General features: G+C 39.0%; 1 protein-coding gene across 1 annotated transcript in view; it reads right to left on the bottom strand.

Annotated features, from left to right (window-relative positions):
* C7 (complement C7) overlaps window positions 1–17,648 on the bottom strand; it is a 120,177-nt gene that overhangs the window by 44,884 nt on the left and 57,645 nt on the right. The window contains 4 exon segments of the mRNA XM_023742497.1: window positions 8,775–8,913; window positions 10,614–10,761; window positions 13,136–13,277; window positions 16,156–16,231. Coding sequence (XP_023598265.1) covers window positions 8,775–8,913; window positions 10,614–10,761; window positions 13,136–13,277; window positions 16,156–16,231 — 505 coding nt within the window.

Genomic DNA, 17,648 nt, shown 5'->3' with positions numbered 1-17,648 from the left:
GAAGACCCTCAATGAGATGGATTGACACAGTGGCTGCAACAGTGGGCTCAAACATAGCAATGATTATGAGGATGGGGCAGGACCAGGCAGTGTTGCGTTCTGTTGTACATAGGGTTGCTATGAGTCAGAAATGACTTGAGGGCACCTAACAACAACCACCACCTCCTAAAGGGTCATTGAAAAAGAGGAAGAACCTCAAAGAGCTATACTGACACAGTGGCTGCAAAGATGGACTCCAACATAGCAACAATTGTGGGGATGGCACAGGACTGGGCAGTGTTTCGTTCTGTTGTACTTAGGGTATTATGGGTCTGAACTGACTCGATGGCACCTAACAACAACAACCTCCTAAACTGTGAGAAAATAAGTTTCTGCTTTTTAAAGCCATCCACTTGTGGTATTTCTGTTATAGCAGCAATAGATAACTAAAACAACAGATCATTGGGTTCTGCCACTGATGGTGTCTTAGTTACCTAGTGCTGCTATAACAGAAATACTACAAGTAGATGACTTTAACAAACAGAAATTTATTTTGTCACAGTTTAGGAGGCTAGAAGTCCAAATTCAGAGCACTGGCACTAGGGGAAGGCTTTCTCTCTCTGTCAGTTCTGGAGGAATGTCCTTGTCTCCTCACCTTCTGCTTCCTGTTTCCGTGGAGATCTCCATGTGTCATAGCATCTGTCTTACCCCATCTCTCCTTTACTCACTCATTTAATTTCTTTTATATCTCAAAAGAGATTGATTCAAGATACATCCTATGCTAATCCTGTCTCATTAACTTAACAAAGAAAACCCATTCCCAAATGGGATTATAACCACAGATATAGGGGACAGGATTTACAGCCCATATTTTTGGAGGACACAGTACAATCCATAACAGATGAGTTACCAGGTTCTAGTATTGATGAGCTACCAGGTTCTGGCACTGACATGTTGTCAGAATCTAGCAGTGACAAATTGTCTGATTTTTCAAGAAACAAAAAGATAAGTCTGACTCTATGTAAAATCTCTTCATTTAAAAAAAGTATATACAGAAAACTAATTGGCTAAAATGCCAATGTCTATGGGGATTAAACAAAACATGCAAGAGGACTCTTTCTCACAGTGTCTGCTCTACACAAATATTTAAATCAGACCTCTCACAAGCATTTGTGTTTTTATTATATATCCAGACACATCCATGTGTGAGATAAAAGCATAAGTACACAGAAAATTAAAACGCAGGAAAGAAACAGTTTAGAAAACGTAAAGAATATGACAGAATATTATGCAGCCATATTTAATTATACCTGTGAAGACAGAATAATTTCTCCTTTGTCACGTTAAATGACAAAGTAAATATTTAGCGTAGTTAGTTACAACTACGCAAGTACATGCCCAGTCAAAAACAGACTGGAAAGAAATACACCAAGATGCCAGAAAGTATTATATGACTTTTATCACTGCCCTATGTTGGAAATTAGACATACATACTAAAAACATATCTGAAGATAAAAAGATGGATTTAATCATATGTTTTATTAGAGTACTATTTTCATCACATTGTAACATTGGTTTGTTTAAAAGTTAAATGCTAAGATTCAGCTCAGGCTGAAACGAAGAATGTATGTAATGTTATTGACTAAAAAGACAGTATTATCTAAAGTGTAAAGAGCCTGGTGGTGCAGTGGTTAAATCATGCTGCTGCTAACCAAAAGGTTGGTGGTTTGAACCCACCAGCTGCTCCATGGGAGAAAGATGTGGCAGTCCACTTCCATAAAGATTTACAGCCTTGAAAACCTTATAGGGCCGCTATGAGTTGGAATCAACTCGATGGCAGTGGCTTTTTGTTTGTTTTGTTTTGTTAGAGACTTCTACAGTCAACAAATAGTCCTATCTGGTTTTGGACAGACAGCATTTTTTTTTTTTTTTTTAGAGGAAAAAAGTTATATACCTTCTCTTCAGTGCAAACAAAATTTAGCCTATTTTCCCCATCTTCAGATCCACAATTGAAATACTTGATTCCTGATATATGCAAATAAGCCTCTACTGTCTTAGTTATCTAGTGCTGCTATAACAGAAATATCACAAGTAGACGGCTTTAACAAAGAGAAATCTATTTTTTCACAGTCTAATAGGCTAGAAGTCCAAATTCAGGGCATCAGCTCCAGGGGAAGGCTTTCTCTCTCTGTCGGCCTTCTCATCAATCTTCCCCCAGACTAGGAAGGGTCCAAAGGATGTGCTCTGCTCCCGGCACTGCTTTCTTGGTGGTGTGAGATCCCCAACTCTCTGCTTGCTTCCCTTTCCTTTTATCTCTTGTAAGATAAAAGGTGGTGCAGGCCACACCACAGGGAAACTCCCTTTACGTTGGGTCAGGGATGTGACCTTAGTAAGAGTGTTAGGATCCCACCTTAATCCTCTTTGACATAAAATTACAATCACAAAATAGAGGACAACCACACAATACTGGGAATCATGACCCAGCCAAATTGATACACATGTTTTTCAGGGGACATAATTCAATCCATGACACCTACACATAGCTGCAAGAATCATCTTTCTTGAGGTCATGTGATCTCATTGATTTTTCCTTAAGCAATACCCCCTTCCTTTCAGTTTAGATCCTAAAGTCACCTCAACTGATCCTACCTCTGAAATCACAAATGCAAACATCTTGTGCTCTGACATCTTGTACTCTTTTGAGTCTCATTCTATTATTGCCACGTCTTATTCAACTTCACAGACACAAGTTCTTCAACTTACTCTCCCGTCTATCTCCCTATCATTTTTTTCACTTCCATCCCATTGCCACTTAGACTTCAGTAGTACATGACTTCAACCATTCTCTTGCCAATGAACTTAAACTTCCTTGCTGAAATGTCCTGCTACCATGTTTGTGTGGCAAAAATCCAACCCTGGTTCAGTATTTGCTGCTAAACTATTTAGCATTGCTACAAAAAAATTACACAGCTATACAGATTCTTGCCAGTATAAATCTATTCATGATTTTCAACCTCAATGGAATCTTTAATATGGTCCAGCATTCCTATAACTCTGTAGCCAGTTCTCTCTCTCTCTCTGTCTCTCCCACTAGCTATATTCACTAGAAATATTTCAAATATTTCTGCTATTTCTGTACCCACTTCAATCCTCCAGTCCTATAACCGCTTCCTTTACTCTATCAGATGACCTTACCTCTTTCTTTACCAACACTCCCACTATCAGACAAATACTCCATAAACTTCTGGCTACCAAATCTACAAACCTGTTAACATTTCTTCCCTTCTTTTCTTCCACAGATGTCCCTCTTCCTGCCTAAAGCTGATGTATGTGTCCTTTTTTGTATTATATTCCCTCTCACTTCAAAGAACTTATTAAATTGATTGATCATTCCCTCTTCTATACCTTCAATTTCTCTTTCTCTACTGGCCCACTCCTATCAACACACATATTCTAACCCCACCAACTGAAAAAAGGAAAGCTTTCCCTGTGACTACATTTTCTCTTTCTAGCTACTCCCTACTTTTCACAGCTCACCACCTTAAATGAATTGCCTACAACTGTTAGGGGACCCTAGAGGCTGAAGACACCTAATTAATTAGTACTCCATCGGTTATCAGACCATGTCTAGTCACCTCTTCTACCACGTCACTCATTTCCTCTAAGTTGCAGACCCTCTGGATAGCCCCGGACCGGTCCAGATCTAACCTTCTCAGAATGGTCAGACATGGGCAGAACAGACAAAGATGACCAACAGACGACCCCGGGCCACCACGCATGCTCAGTAACACAAGAGAACTCATGTCAAGGAACCAAAGTCACCGGATATACAACATCGGCAAGCAGCCAAGCCTATTTCAAAAGGGAAGAGTCCATTGGCCACTTCCGGGCCAAGTCTTAGCCCCGCCTCATAATAAATAATCAATAGAAACTATGAATAATTAAAACTTTCTGATCCTGCCCACCACCTTCCTCCACCCCTAGATGAATATGTATAAGTATAAAATGTGATTTCTCACTCAAAGCAAGGAACTCAATCTGAGGTCTATACCTCTGAGTTCCCACTTGCTAGCCTGCAAAATAAAACTCTTTCTTCCTCTCAAGAACAGCATCGGAGAGATTGGCTTCTTGCACACTGGGCGCGGACCCACTGGTCCAGTTTCACAACTAAATGTCCTCAATTCCTCATCTCCCATTCACTCTTCCACCTGTAATAATCTGACTTCCACTAAGATCACCAGTATCTCCCTTATCTCACTCAGTAGTAAAAACTTCTCCCACCATCATTCAACACTGCTGACTACTCCCTCCTCCTGAAAACATTTCTGTTGGCTTGCATGGCACCACATTCAGCTGGTTTTCTTCTTTTCTCTCTGGCTGTTCCTTCTAAGACTTGTCATCATTCTTCTACACTCTCTCCAAGGGCAATAAAATCTGAAACTCTGGTGGCGTAGTGGTTAAGTGCTACAGCTGCTAACCAAAAGGTCAGCAGTTCAAATCCACCAGGTGCTCCTTGGAAACTCTATGGGGCAGTTCTACTCTCTCCTACAGGGTCGCTATGAGTTGGAATCGACTCAACGGTAACAGGATTACCCTGTGCAGAGGCATAACTAAGGTATGGCAGGTAGAGCACTTGCAGTTTCTATTGGCCATCACAGTTTCTTCGCCAGCTGTGAGAGATCATTCAGCAGTTTTAAACTCATTGCCACAGGTGCTATTTTCTGTAGATAGGCCCCTGGCCCTGCAACTTCAATTACCAAGCATACGCTAATAACACCAAATGTATATCTCCAGCCCAGGTTTTTCTCCTGAGCACTCAGACATCCCATAGCTACTTAAGCTGAACTTGTTTTCCCCTTACAAACCTCCCCTTACCCATCTCAGTGAATTGTACCTTCTCCTGGTCATTCATCCAAGTCAGAAATCCATTCATATCCCCAACTGCTCACTCTCCATCATCCCCCATATTCAATTATTCTACAAGAGTTTTCAAGCCATTATCCACTCCCGTGGGCATTATCACAACAGCTTTCTAACCAGTTTTTTGCCTTAGGTCTGCCATCTCCCTATCCATTCGTCACCCTGCAACAAGAGTTGCATCATAGAATTCCTCTCTCCAATGGCTCCTTTTTAATCTAAACTACTTAACTGACTAAAAATGTCCTTTTTTTTTTTTTAACTCTCAGCCTCATTTTTTATTGCTCCTCACCCTTCACTCTGTAATCCAGCCATATTGAACTTGTTTCAGTTATTCAAAGCGCTCCTCCTCTCCCTAGTTTTCTTTCTCTCTCACTTTCTCTCCCCCTTCCTTTTCCCTTCCCCTCCTGTAAATATGCAGCTACGAGCAGGCTCTGGAGTTTGACTAAACCAGTTGCTGTGGGGTCGATTCTGACTCATGGCAATCTCATGTGTTTCAGAGTAGAACTGTGCTCCGTAGTGTTTTCAATGGCTGTGATATCCGGAAGTAGATCACCAGGCCTTTCTTCTGAGGTGCCTCTGGGTGGATTCGAACTGCCAAGCTTTCAGTTAGTAGTTGAGCACTTAACCATTTGCGCCACCCAGGGACTCCTGGAGCCAGACTGCTGGGGTTCAAATCCCAGGTCTGTCATCTACCACCTCTGTGACTGTGGTTAAGTTAACAGCATTTCTTTGTCTCAGTTTCCTCACTTGTAAAATAAGGATGACAGTACCTACCTCCTTGAGTTATGACAGGAAAAAAAGATCCTTGTAAATCCCTTGGAACAGTGTTTAGTACATAAAAGACTCTTAATAGATGTAAGTTATTTTTCTCATTATCTAAATTATTCCTGTTTCAGAAGGTAGTTCAGAAATTCGTCAGGTATCCAGTACTCATACCAACAGAGGGAGCTGAGGCTCAGATAACTTAGCATTAGTTAAGATTGTCTTTAGAATATGTTTTTGTTATTCATTTGATATGCATCTGAGATCCCTCTTCAAAAAATATAATGAAGTACCAAATAAAGGAGGATCCAGGAAGGTATTTCTTTTCTCCATCCTGATCTTTACTCATTCCCATCTGCAACACATCACATGCTGAGAATAAACACAACAGTCTATCAACAGTCTCCCAGGCTGAACTAAGCAGAGTGGCACCTTGCCAAAGCAACTAGGGAGCAGGAATGTGCTTAGGTTTCAAAGGCCTTCTTTGTATAAAAACTACGAATAAACAGAGAATGTGCATAACATCAAAGTAAATGGCTTACCCAACAAGAAACCGGGTTTGTCCTATATAAACAATAATGATGATAACCAAAACAAAGATTATAAGAGAGGTTGACTGATTCTGTTTTATGTTTATTTACTAATATTGATGTTCCAACAAAGGAGCCCTGGTGGTGCAGTGGTTAAGCTCTTGGCTGCTAACTGAAAGTTCGATGGTTGAAACTCACCAGCTGCTCCATAGGAGAAAGATATGGCAGTGTGCTTGCATAAAGATTACAGCTTTGGACACCCTATGGGGCAGTTTTACTCTGTCCTATAGGGTCACTGTGAGTCGGAATCAACTTGACGGCAACAGGTATATTTTCCAACAAGCCAAAAGTCACCTTCCACACAGTAGCAACCACCTCATAGAGACCCAAATAGCCAGTGGGCCCAAGGTCAACATATTTGAACTATCGAGGACGCTCACTGCCTCCATATCCACATCGGGATTTAACACTACATGATTGACTCACCCGCCTGTTGCTTTTACCTCACCTCCCTCAAGCTCAAGCCTCAAAACATCTCTATTCTTCACTCAGTAACAGGCTATAATTTCCCTCTACTTCTGGCAAACACCTTTGAAGTCAGTGATTGGAAAGACATTTCAGATGTCAATCCAGAATTCAAGCCATGCTGAGGAAAACGAATGTCGGGATCACGCTGTTACTAAATTATTCCTCTTCTTTACAAGCTGCAGCCTTCCAGCATGCCTACCTTCCAACTAAGTCAGAAATTCTCTTCCTTATTATTTTCTCTGCTCTGTAACTTTCTAAACTTGACCAGAAAAATACATGAAATTCTCCCCTTTCTAATTATGAAAGAATTAGCAGTACATCCTCCTAGAAATAGAGAGAGAAAAAAATTCTCTATATGTGCCTATTTCATATTCTCCCTTTGGCCAAAGGTTAAATTACGATACCAATTGTTTCCCACGTGGAATTTACAGTTGAAAAAGAAATTAAACACAATATAGTGCGAGAGTAAAATATAGTAGAACAATAAAAGGTTTTAAAGTCAGGCAGACTTGCATCCAAGCTCTGCTGTTGTTGGGTGCTGTCAAATCCATTCTGACTCATGGTGACCCCATAGGACAGAGTAGAACTGCCCCATAGGGTTTCCTAGGCTGTAATCTTTACCGGAGCAGATTGCTAGGTCTTTCTCCTGCGGAGCAGCTGGATGGACTCAAACCACCAACATTTTGATTAGCAATGGAGTGCTTAACCATTGCACCACCAGAGTGCCTTATCCAAGCTCTAAAATGGAAACAAACCTGTTGCCCCCATCTAGTCAATTCCGACTCATAGCAACCCTATAGGACAGAATAGAACTGCCCCATAGGGTTTCCAAGGAGTGGCTGGTGGATTTGAACTGCCGACCTTTTGGTTAGCAGCTGAACTCTTAACCACTACGCCACCAGGGCTCCATACAAGCTATAAAAACCAAAAAAGAAAAAAAGTGAGACCCGTTGCCATCAAGTCAATTCCAACTCACAGCCACCCTTTAGGACAGAGTAGAACTGCCCCACAGGGTTACCAAGGAGAGGCTGGTGGATTTGAACTGCCAACCTTTTGGTTAGCAGCCGTAACTCTTAACCACTGTGCCACCAGGGCTCCATTTCTTAATATAGGTCATGGGAATATATGGATATTTGTTTTATTATTTTGGTCCACTTATATGAAACAGCTAGAATACGCAAGTGTATGGAGACCAAAGTTTCTTATTGGTTACCAGGGGCAGGCAGGAGGGAGGCGGGAAAGGGGATTCATTGCTTAGGAGATACTGAACTTCTGATAAGAATGATGGAAAAATTTGGAAACAGATAATGGATGGTTGCACAACATGATGAACATAATTAATGTCACTAAATTGTACATATTGTACATATATATTTGTTGTTGTTGCTGTTAGTTGCCATTGAGTCGATTCCAACTCAGGGCGACCCCATGTGTTTGTTACAGAATACCACTACTCTATAGGGTTTTCTTGGCTTCAATCTTAATGGAAGCAGATCACCAGGGTTTTCTTACATGGCACCACTGGGTGGATTTGAACCACCAACTGTTAGGTTAGCAGTCGAGCGCAAATGATTTGTATCACCCAGGGAACTTTCACATATATATTTGCCACAATAAAAATTGTTTTTCTTTAAACTAGATATATGTTATCCACACTCATTTGTATGTATGGAATATTTCACCATTTCAAAATAAAAGCATTCGTAAGTGAGCTGACACTGTGGCAGTCCTAAAGGGATCATCATAAGCAGCCATGGCCAGGGACCTGAGTTTTAGCACCCATACAGGGACACACAATAAGGTCCTGGGCCCCATGGATCACAGAGTTGAAAATGAAGCATAAGGATATTTCATCTAATTGTCATCACTGCCCAGTACCCAAGTTAAAGAACACCAGTTCTTCTGAAGTCCACATGGAACACTTAAAAAAAATTGACTGTATATTAGGCCACAAGTAAATTCTCAACAAACACAAAAAAACCAGCACCATATAAATAATGACTTCTGACAACAATTCACAAATTAGAAATAAATTAAATCAGTGTAATTAAGTACCTGGAATGTATAGGAGAGGACATTTCCACTCAGTCTGTAGAAATCTTTTTCATCTCCACTAAACACCTTTCTGCACTGACCACCAAAACTTTTAGTGTTGATGACTTTGTTCCTAAACGCGCCAGTGAGTGCATTGTAACTGTTAAAAAAAAAAAAAGAAGAAGAAGAAGAAGAAAGGAAGAAAAGGCAGTTAGAAACCAGAAATAGCACTTGCTGGAAAAGACATCGTTAGAGAACATTAGAAATTCTTGAAATGCATTATGGTTAAGCACTTTATTTGAGAGAGCTTGAATAAAGAAAACAGCGTCCTAATGCACACTATACATTATCCAACTTCGCCTGCTTGGTTTAATAGCTAGTACTAATAGCTGGGGAAATCCAACAGTTCTTTCAGCCTAAGAACATATTTAGGAAGCACACAGCCCCGTTGTATCTATGACAACAGCTGGTTTTGAACTGAATCTACAGATAAAACCATACAAATAAGGTTACTCTTGAGGAGAAAAAGCGCCCTGCAACGAATTTCAACTAATTGCTTCTTGGCATACTGACTGGTGCATTTTTAGAGTAATTTTATCCTGTGTCTCTGTTAATAAATTTTAAGATATTACAGAAAAAATTGCATCTAACCAGTGCTTTAAAACGGATTCTTTTAAAGCCTTGGAAACTTTCCTTGGGTCAGATGACCCCTAAATGTTCCTCAGAATTCTTTTTGAAAAGACAAACACAGGATTTTCCCAACTTCACTTGGAAATGAAAGTTTCCAGGTGGTTTGGGCAATCGCTTTTCAGTCTATTACAACACACAATTTCTTTTTTCTCTCTCTCTCTGCTCTCAGTCTCTCTTGTCTCTTCATTAGTGAGAAGCCCTATATTAGTGAATCAGTCTCTTCACTCTCTCCCTCTTTCTCTCTCTCTCTTTCCCTTTACCCCCTGTTACCGATTGAATTGTGTCCCAGAACATGTGTTGGACAAATCCTAACCCCTATATCTGTAGATATAATCCTGTTTGGGAATAGGGTTTTCTTTATTATGTTAATGAGGCTGTATCAGTGTAGCCAAACAAAATCAAACCTGATGTGATTCCGACTCATAGCGACCCTATAGAACAGAGTAGAATTGCCCCATAGGGTTTCCAAGGAGGGGCTGGTAGATTTGAACTGCTGATCTTTTGGTTAGCAGCAGAGCTCTTAACCATTGCACCATCAGGGCTCCATATCAGTGTAGGATGTGTCCTAAACCTAATCACTCCTGAGTTATAAAAAAGAGCAAATTAGGTAGAGGAGTAAGCCCAAATGGGGGAAGATAGGTGCCACATGTAGGTCACCAAGGAACCAAGGAACACCAGGGCTCCAGAAGCTGAGACGAGGATCTTCCCGTAGAAGCAACAGAGAGAGGTCTTCCCCTGTAGCTGGTGCCTTGAATTCAGACTTCTAGCCTCCTAAACTTGGGATAGTGTATTTCTCTTTTTTAAAGATACCCACTTGTGGTATTACAGTTACAACAGCACTAGAAAACTAAGGTACCCCACCAATCCCAAGAGTGACCAAGAGTCCAGGTTTGCCCAGGACTAAGGGGTTTACTGGGATAGGGGACTTTCAGTGCTAAAACCAGGTCAATCCTGGACAACTGGTCAGTCTACATCTTACCACATATGTTTATGTGTGTACATGTTAACATATTAAAAAATTGTATCAGGATGTGGCAAAGAGCTCTGAGCCAATGAAAAGTCTTGGCTATTAGGTGATTTGCTTTCAGACTTACCAAGCCATAATATAAAACAAAGTAAAATGAAAGGCTACATTTTTTAGTGTGTGTAGGAGGCTGTCCAGAACCTTACCCATTTCCAGTTAATTCTACATTTGGAGGAGGTTTATCAATGTCACAGGAAGGTCTGTTTTCTGAGTGGTCACATCTGTCTTCATCAGAACTATCTTCCTCACAGTCAGAATCCCCATTGCAAACCAAAGATCTGCTGATGCACTGACCTGAACACAAGAAAATGAAACAGGGAAGAAGGGAAATACTACAAGGATTAAGAAGGTTCCCCTCCTACCCCCCACCACTGCCCGGTTAGTCTAATTGAACACCTCAGGGTGGCTGGGTGAGGCAGCACACAGAATTGATTCTGACCTTGGTCAGATACAAAATTGAAAATAGAACCTGAATTCAAAATTCCAGGTTCTTCACCCATAATCATCAAGCAGTTTTTCTGAATCCTCCAAAATTGTGCAATGCCACCCACTGGGAAGATGGATTGACCTCCTGCTCTTCAGCTTTCAATTTTTTTCTGTAATCGCTGACTGAGATGCCAAATGACTGCTTTTCTTGGTGATTTAGATTTGTAAGCTTTGAGAGCATGGGAACTGGACCAAAATGTTAAAACTCAACACTTATTTAGCATCTACTCAGTGTAAGGCTTGGCTGCTAACCAAAAAGTCTGCAGTTCGAATACACCAGCCGCTCCTTGGTAACCCTATGGGGCAGTTCTATGGTCACTATGAGTCGGAATCAACTCAACAGCAACGGGTTTGTTTTTTGTTTGTCTGTGTAAGGAACTCTTCTGGATGTCTGGGTAGAAATATGAATAAACATGGTCTCTGTGAGGCTTTTCATTTAATTTACAATCTAGTAGGAAAGACTATGAAGACATAAAACCTGTTGTTGTTGAGTCGGACTCATAGCGACCCTATGGGACAGAGTAGAACTGCCCCCATAGGGTTTCCAAGGCTGTGAATCTTTATAGAAGCAGACTGCTACAACTTTCTCCCATGAAGAAGCTGGTGGATTTGAACCTTTTCGTTAGAAGCCAACTGCTTTAGCCACTATACCACCGGGGCTTCTATGAAGACATACCAAAAACCAAATCAAATCTGTTGCCATTGAGTTGATTCCAATTCATAGCAACCCTATGTGACAGAGCAGAACTGCCCCATCGCATTTCCAAGGAGCAGCTAATGGGTTCAAACCACCAACCTTTTGGTTAGCAGCCGAGTTCTTAACCACTGCGCCACAAGTGCTCCCTATGAAGACATAGACCACTGTAATTCAGCACCATGATTGTTATGATATCCGTAAGCCCAGGGTACCAAGGAAGAACAGAAGGAGGGCACTAGATGATTTGGCCCCTGTCTACCTCCTCAGCAACATCCCCAGCCATTTTCCTCTAAAATCCTATGCCTTAGTCATACTGGGCCACTGGCAGGCTTTCTGTTTTCCCCCTGTGACCTACACTTACAGTTCTTTCTGGTGGAAGGGTTTTCTTTCCATATCTCCTACTTGTCCCTCAAGAATCAAATTAAACATTATCTTCTCACAGTAACCATCCCTACCCCACAGACTAGGGTGCATGTCCTTCTTCTCTGTCTTTATAATACGCTCTGCACATAACAATCATAGCATTCAACCCACTGTACTGTCACTCAATCCAATGCAGCAAACATTTATTAAGAGTCTGCTATGTACCAGGAACTCCAGATTCAAAAATAAAAGAAATATAATCTATGTCTTCAAGGAGTGCATAGTCTACCAGTAGAGACATCCAGGCGAACAAATAGTCCAGATTACATGGTGGTAGAAGGTTCATAAGGAACACAGAGAAGTGAAATGTTAATTAGCTCTTTCAGTTGGGGGTTTAGGGAAGGCTTCCCATAGGAGGCATCATCTGATTTGGATTTGAAAGTAAAGTAGGAGTTTGACAGATATTGATGAGGAGTAGTTCCAACATAGAGATTATTTATTTATATACAATTCTGCCCATAAAACTGTAATATTTTTGAGGGAAGGGACTATGTGTTTCATTTCTATATCCACAACTGTCATCACTGTATCTGGAATATAACAAGGATAATAAATGTTTGCTCGGGTTTGTTGAATTAATCTGACTACATAAATGCAACAGACAATAGATTAAACAATATTCATGCCAAAACTATGTTTCAAACACACTGTAGATAGAGATGACCTGCACTGTTCCTTGATGAGCTAATGATTTGTTTTTCTTGTAAACATAATAATAATTTAAGCAGTGACATTGCTTTTGTTCAATCTCGGTGTTCATACCAAACTCACTCTACATCTTCACCAAAAATGTGACATCAGAAACTGCTGGGTCTGTCAATAATCACAGTTCGATTTAAAGAGGCAAAGCGTAGTCCCACCTCTATTACAAGGTGCCTCTCTCTGCATTTGAATGAATGATAGCTGAATGTGTGATTATTATGCCAACAAAAATCCTGCTGATACCTGGAGAAATTATAGGCCAATATAGCTTAAGTAAAATTCAACAAGTATATATTGAACAAGTTATCAAATAGAATTTGAATTTACAGTCTGCATCCTAAAATTGTGGGAACAAATTACCTGAAAAACACCTGAAACGCTCTCCACATCCCTCTTCTATTGGGCATCCTCGTGTAGGTTCACAGGATTGTGTTTCAAAGGCACTTCCGACGCAAGGTAGGCCCCCATACTGACCATAAACAGCAATTGACCGCCTTCGAGTCTACACACAAAACAGATAGTGCTTTTAGATATTTCCAGTTTCCTTTATCTGAGAGAAATTAATGCAATTGGAGAGACAATGTCTGGGAAATTGTTCTGGTGTTCTGCAGAAATAAAACCTCCAAAATCAATGAACCCACAGACCCACTTGTCCTTGAGTTCAGTGACAGTTGGGTGATTATTTATAGAGAGTTTCCAGCTATATATTTACTTTCAGGGTTGAGTGCAAAAAAAAAAAAAAATTAGAGAATCTTTAAGAAAGTGACCTGAAAGAGTCAAGCTTACCTAGGTAGATATATAAGCCAATAGATTACCATGTAGAACGATTAATATTTTTGCCAAAACTCTGTACCAAGAGCCAATCAGAAAGGTAAAATAAATTATGCCAGAGGGAGGGTAAGAGTCCTGGAAAGTGGGATAGAGATGAAGTGGAGTTAGGGAAATCTGTAGAAATATGATAGCATTTGATTTGAGCTGAACTTTAAGCCTTCTTCACAAAGACAAGACAAGGAAGAGTACTCAGAGGAAATATGCTACTATGGAGATCAAGTTTACAAAACAGAAACCTAAGTAGTCCAAAGATGAAGCTACGAAGCTACATCTACAGTGGAATTTTACCAGACAATCAAAAACATTGAACTGTGAAATGGAATATTAAACAACAACAGTACTGAACTCTGAAATGGGAAATACGCGAAAAACAAGCTTCTGAGGGAAATAGTCGTATTGGAAAACAGAGGAAATGATCAGACCAAGTGAGAAACTTAGAACTAAAATTCATTTAATTTTCATTCAGTATGAAGGCATGTATATAATTAAACAAAAAGAAAAATCTGCCAAATCCTTTTCCTCCCCAAGGCAATCAAAGGTGAGGCTTTTAGGCCTCAGCCTATACTCACCTTTCCCCAACTAATACAAATGAACCAAATCTGAGATTCCAGAGGATTTAAACCTTGAGCGGAAACCAAGGGGAGAGTACATGGTGGCTTTCTTTGTGTGTAAGCAGAGGAGTCATGGAGGAGTGAGTGGGAATGGAACAAAGTACAGTTTCTTGATAAATTTCCAGTTTCTGTTTTTGATTGATGAAGACATCTCTCATATGTGCTTATTAATTTGTCCTTTTCTGAGGTTCAATGTCCTAATACAACAGATTGTGTTGTTTATATAAGTAATGTTTTCCCTTCCCATATTGCCAATGCCCTTGATGGCTGCCCACTCTCAGTAGTTTTATTCCCACCTGTCAAATTCTCATCTCACGACCCTTTTTCATTTTCACTTGTTTCTTTCTGCATAAGAATTTTGTTTTTATAATCTAGGGAGGTGACCATTGTGTCATGACCTTCCACTCAAAGGAAAAAAATAAGAAGAAGAATATAGAAAATGCCCTCTAGCTGTTTCTAGTTAGAGTTCTTTCTTAACTTGTTTTTGAATTATAAAAATTTCTATGTGCTTGGTGTTTGCTTGACTTTCACCTTGTTATTCATGTACCTGTTTGCCTATAATCAGAGTTGTTATCTATTGTATTTGCTAGAAGCCAAATTCTGCATTTGTGTAACTTACTTTGTGAATACCACCTGTGTAGGTACTAAATAAATGCTTGATGAAAATGATGATTATGATGATGCTTCAAAACAGAAATTGTCTTCTACAGTATGGGTCTGTGATTTTAATGATTAAAAGTGATTTTTAACTACACATTTTTATCTGAATTAAACCACTTAAAAAATATTTAACCATTAATAATGTTTGCAATCTTTAAAACAAACATTGTATTTTTAGGAATTTACCCTAGGAAAATTATCAGGAAAAAGGACAGATATCTATGTTCAAAAATGTTCATTAAAGTTTTATTTATAATAATACAAAATGAAAACAACTTAAAATACCCAACAATAGGAAAGTAGATAATAAGTTTGGTCTATTCATATAATAGAATATTATACAGCTGTTAAAATTCATGCTTATCGTATAATGTTAGATTAAAATAGTAGGATAGAAAACTATAAACAAATAATCCTACTTTTAGAAACTGTAGACACACAGAGAGAAAATAAGCTAAAATAATATATACCAAAATGCTGGTATATTGTTTTTTTCTGAATGGTGGCATTATGAGCAGTATTTTCTTACTTAATACTTTTCTATATATTCTCCAGTAAACATTTTATATACAATGATTTAAAAACAGACACTTTTAGAAATACCTAAAATCTCTAGTCAGGTCTGCTATTTCATTTGTATCACTTAGGAACTAAACTTTAAAACATTAAAAAAGTTTAATTTTTCATGGCCATTCACTACTGGTGAAGTAAAGTAAAGCAGCCCATTTAAGCAGCTACTGGTTAGAGTTTGTTTCAAATGAAATGAAAAGTTGAATCCAGCGAGTATGAAACAGATTTTAAATTACCTACTGATTTCATTTCATGCCATTCCTATTTCTTTATTAATTAAAAAGTTATCAAATTGACTTTAACTTTTATCTTATGTACATTTCCAAGCCAAAGATAAGACTTAGAAAAGACTTCAAGAAAAATGAGAATACAGAAATTACTATAATTGCTGTTGTTGTCAGGTGTCGTCGTGTGGGTTCCGACTCACAGAGACCCTACGTACAACAGAAATGAAACACCATCTGATTCTGTGCCACCCTCACAATCATTGCTATAATATATTACATAATATTAATTATTATAATATTTTGTATTATAGTCTATATTATAATATTAACTATTAAACAAGTCATACTTTTCTCCCTTCAAAATTACTAGTACAATTTTTAAGAAACATAAAAATAGCATTCAAAGTCAGTGCTATTTTGGTCATATGTAAGCTAATTCTGTGTATAAATAATCAAATGCAAAGATTTTTCATGGTCTTACCTGAGTCTTGGTACAGCCATTGCATTCTGACCAAGGAGCATAGGAATCCCACTGGCAATTGACTGGAGAGGAGGCACTGTCACAGTGTCAAATCGTCCATCATAAAACAGGCAGAAAGGTAAGAGAAAGGACACCCAAAGAAGAGTCAAAATGGAAGAACATAACCCCCACAATTCTTTCTCTAACAGATACTAAAAGTATCCCAAAATGTGTAAAAATGTAGCAAGCTTACTCATTTTTTTTTGAGATTAATTAACTCAACCAACATTTATTAATAATCTGCCAGGCTATTTAGACACTGGAGTTATAGAAATAAAAAAGAGATAGGTCACTGACTATTGATGGAGACGGAGGACAGGGACACAGATGTGTAAACAAATAACCATAATATAATATATCTAATTTAATAGATTTCACAACAGGAATGTGTACAGTATAAAGTGTTAAGGAAATACAGCTAAGGGAGGGATCGGTAGTCCAGGGGAAAGATGAGAACATATAGGAGGAAGATATTAAGGCCTTTGAAGGGATTCTGTATGATGAGTTGAAGAGTTATCCAGAACTCTCAAGTGAGAAAGAAGAGGCTCTAATTAAAATCCTATGAGGAGATTTCATGGGACATCACAGTTAATTGGCCTAATAACAAGTTCGGTGCTTCTGTTCTACCTCCTAGTTCATTGTGTAGTGCCTGGGGTCTTAAAGCTTGCAAGTGGCCATTCAAGGCATGACAAGTGGTCTCTATTCACCTGGAGCAACAGAGGAAGAAGGAGAATCAGGAATAGGAGAAGGAAATGGAATGTGTGGCTAATTGTCTCCATGAACAACTGCCTCCTTTGCCATGAGACCAGAAGATGGTGCTCAGCTACCATCAGTGAACATTTTGATCAAAGATTCTATAGGAGAATCCTGATCAAAAAGGGGGAAATGCAGAACAGAATTTCAAACTCTAGGGACTCCAGACTTGCTGGATCCATGGAGGCTAGATGAACCCCTGAAACAATTGTCCTGAGATAATCTTTAAACCTCAAAACAAAAATATCCCTTGAAGTCTTCTTAAAATCAAACAATAGTTTAGCTTAACTAGCAAAGAATGTCTGCCTTGAGTATTATGCAATTTTTTTTTATTCTTTTCTTTTTTTTGATTTTTTTTTTTTTAATTGTACTTCAGGTGAAGGCTTACAGAACAAATAGTTTCTCATGAAACAGAAGTACACATGTTGTTTTAGGACATTAGTTAACAACCCCACAACATATCAACCTCTAACTTCTCAACCTTTTTTTTTTTTGGTGAAAATACACATAGCCAAAGATTCACCATATCAAACATTTCTACATACACAGTTCAGTGACATTGACTATGCTCTTCCAATTATGCTGTTATTCTCACTTAAGATGAAGGCTTACAGAACATAATAGTTTCTCATTTAACAGTTACTACAAATGTTGCCCTATGACAATGGTTAACAATCTCACAACACATCAACAATATCCTT

The sequence above is a fragment of the Trichechus manatus genome, unplaced genomic scaffold, assembly GCF_000243295.1.
Source record: "Trichechus manatus latirostris isolate Lorelei unplaced genomic scaffold, TriManLat1.0 scaffold00212, whole genome shotgun sequence".
Taxonomy (NCBI): Eukaryota; Metazoa; Chordata; class Mammalia; order Sirenia; family Trichechidae; genus Trichechus; species Trichechus manatus.
The sequence above is the reverse complement of the archived record's forward strand: the minus strand, read 5'-3'. Positions and strand labels throughout refer to the sequence as shown.